Source organism: Talpa europaea (assembly GCF_964194135.1).
Source record: "Talpa europaea genome assembly, chromosome: 2".
NCBI classification, from domain to species: domain Eukaryota; kingdom Metazoa; phylum Chordata; class Mammalia; order Eulipotyphla; family Talpidae; genus Talpa; species Talpa europaea.
In genome coordinates, this window is record NC_140068.1 from 127,193,630 (window position 1) to 127,196,495 (window position 2,866).

The window sequence follows — 2,866 nt, forward strand, 5'->3', positions numbered from 1 at the left end:
ATGGACAGATAATTGCACTGGGTGGACAGAGCGCAAAACTGGAACACCAGCCTGGCCTTGGATCACTGGGATAGTCTCCTAATCCTTGGAAAGTTCTAGAATCAGGGTGCAGGGTGCAGGGTGGCAGGCTGCAGGGCTCTGAGGGAGAGACTAGAGACCTCTCGTCTTGACCTGGATAGAGGCCCAAGTGACTCAGGAAAGTTGGAGTCAGGATCCAACACCTCTGAGAATCAGATGTGAGCAAGAAATACACGGTTCACCAGAACACCGCCAGGATCAGAGAGATCAGTTATTTCAGGACTGTTCCTCACCTGGAGAGAGCGCCTTCCTTAATTGCCCCCAGGAAGGGCTGGCACTCTAGGGGTCACTTTCCAGGGTCTGGACACCAAGGAGGACTCCTCACCTTCTGGGGCCATAGGAGGGTGGTATCTGGCCTTGAGCCCACTTTGCTTCCCTGTGCTGGACGCCAGCCTTGGCCCTAGGGGAGGCCCCGAGGCAACTCTTACTTGCACCAGTGTCTGGTTCCCTTTCTTCAGGTGTCCTTGTCTTCAGTTGTCCTTGTCCTCGCGTTCCAGGCGGGGAGTGTGGAATTCAGAGGCGAGGACCTCCTCCCACTCACCCTCCCGGGTCTGCACCTCCATGCCCGCTGGGGTCCTGGCGCGCATCTCCTCCATCAGGGTGAGGGGATCAACGCCGTCGTAGGCGAACTGATTGAAGCGGCTTAGGCTACCGTCCAGGCCCACTTCACAGCCATCCCTCACCTGCAAGGTGTGAGGCACCGGCCGCCCCCGCCACGTCAGCTGCGCCCACTTAGCACCACCCATCGCAAGCGCAGCTGTTGGGGATTTGTAATAAACTAACACAGAAACAGGGTAAAAGTTCCAAGGCCTCGAGGGGAAGCTCGGACCCAGAGACTGGAGGGAACCCCTGCCCGTAGGTGGGGATCACGCACCTGTTCCGCTCTGGTTGTAGTGTATCCGCAGGTTGCTCAGTCGGAGCCTGGACAGGTGTACGTGGCTCTCGACAATCCGCTTTTGGCTGTCCCAACCCCTCTAGCTCCATGCAGGGCACTGTTGCCTCCATTTTCAGACTCGGGTCATTGTTGTGGCACCGCAGGAACTGCGTGTCGTCCACGTAGCCCACGCAGATGAAGTGGGGTTCCCCGGGGCCAGGCCAGGACATCGCGGTGTGCAAGTACATTACAGAGTGGGAGCCTGGGGGAGGGGAGGGGCTGAGACCCCAACTCTCCTCTGGGCGCCAGTGTCTGGGTCCGAGGATGAAGGGGCCGGGCAGGGGGAGAGAGCAAGGGGATTCGTGAGAGTAAAAAGGGGTGGCAGGAAAAGGTCAGGGCACAGGAGTGGGTGGAAGGGAGGAGCAGGACACCGAGGTGTGGGGTTTGATGCGGGTGGAGGAGAGGGCGGTCGGGGGACTCTTCCTGGGTCCTGGCCACTGTAGGGTCCTCTCACTCCTTCCAGGCCAAAGCCTGGAAGGACTTTTCTCCTCCGAACTTTTCCCCTCCGAACTTCGCACTCACCTGCCCAGGTCTCAGTCACGACCAGGGCCCAGGACAGCAGCAGGAGGAAGGTTGGGGGTGGCATAGTCTGGATCCTCCTGGTCTGGGAAGACTCTAAAACTCAGTTCAGACTTTACACCCCGAAAGCCTTGACGTTGATTGACTTATCCGGATGGTCGTGTACAGGGAAATAGAACTGGGCGTGCACAGGGTGAAGGACTTGGCGCAGCCTGTGACAGAGCAAAGTGGAGATGAATATTCCCTTCGCTTGGCTCCCCACCCAAACACTGTCCTGAGGCCTGAAGCCCTGAGAACCAGCCTGAGAGCTGGGACTGGGTCCTGACCCTCCTGCAGGTGTCTCTTGGCTCTGGCGTCTTTGCTTCTGCATTGAGTAGCCTTTCTCACACCCTCTCTCTGAGTACCAGGGTCTGTTTCAGTCAGTGATTCTCAAAATTTCTGTCTTTATGATCTGAATACACTCTCACAGATGAATGAGGATCCAAGGTAATTTTGTGGGTTATATCTATCAATATTTGCCATGCTAGAGATCGAAAATTAAAAAATGCTTATTCATTTAGAATGATATTAACAACCCTACATGTTAATAGGAATAAAATATTTTTATAAAAACTTTTTTCCAAAATAAAAACTATAGTGACAATATTAGGGGGCAGGATGTCCTGAGCAAGCTTCATACAGGCTTTGTGGACTCCACCCCCACTCCAGACCAAAGCCATCAGGACATTGGGAAAGACAAATCCCATCACCACCAAAGGGAGGGTTGCTGGGACCTGAGGGTGGGGTTAAGCAGCCAGGTTTGGTATAAAACCAGACACGTGGGCTTGTGTTGGCCGCACATGACTCTTGGCTCGTCCCCAGCTCTCAGCGTGCCCTTGGGATTCCAGGTCAGCAGAACTTGTAGGATGCATTCATGAATTTATCTCCCTCTTTATCTCCCTGAGTTATTCACTTCTAAATTTCCCCTTCTTTGGTAAATTAACTTTTTATTAACCATTTTTGTGTGCCTGCAGTCAAGCCTTAATAAGGCCCTTCTAAGCGCACAGGTGAGGACCCACAGTCACACAACCAGTTTCATAAGGGGGTTGTCCTGTAAAAGTTTGGTGTTCAACGTGGTTGACCAAGTTACACCTGTGGTTGACCAGCCCAAAGTAACTTTCCTTGCGATGGTCACCGCAAGTGCCACTAGGTCTGCAGGACGCGTGGTGTAATCTTTGTCTCAGGTCTTGAAAAGTCTGCTTTTTCCCCCGCTTGTGTACAGCTCTCTCTTGTGGGTGTGTTTTTGACCAAAGCATGGCCTCAACCATGAGCTTAAGCAGTTGTATCCCTAGTTTG

At 53.7% G+C, this 2,866-nt stretch overlaps 1 protein-coding gene across 1 annotated transcript; it reads right to left on the reverse strand.

Annotated features, from left to right (window-relative positions):
* Positions 1-548: 548 nt before the first annotated feature.
* LOC311188321 (class I histocompatibility antigen, Gogo-OKO alpha chain-like) lies at positions 549-1,182 on the reverse strand (the record flags this gene model as incomplete). Its single annotated transcript, XM_084259439.1, has 2 exons — positions 549-856; positions 1,014-1,182. 2 exons carry the CDS (start codon positions 1,180-1,182, stop codon positions 549-551), a joined length of 477 nt encoding a protein of 158 aa, XP_084115565.1.
* Positions 1,183-2,866: the final 1,684 nt, after the last annotated feature.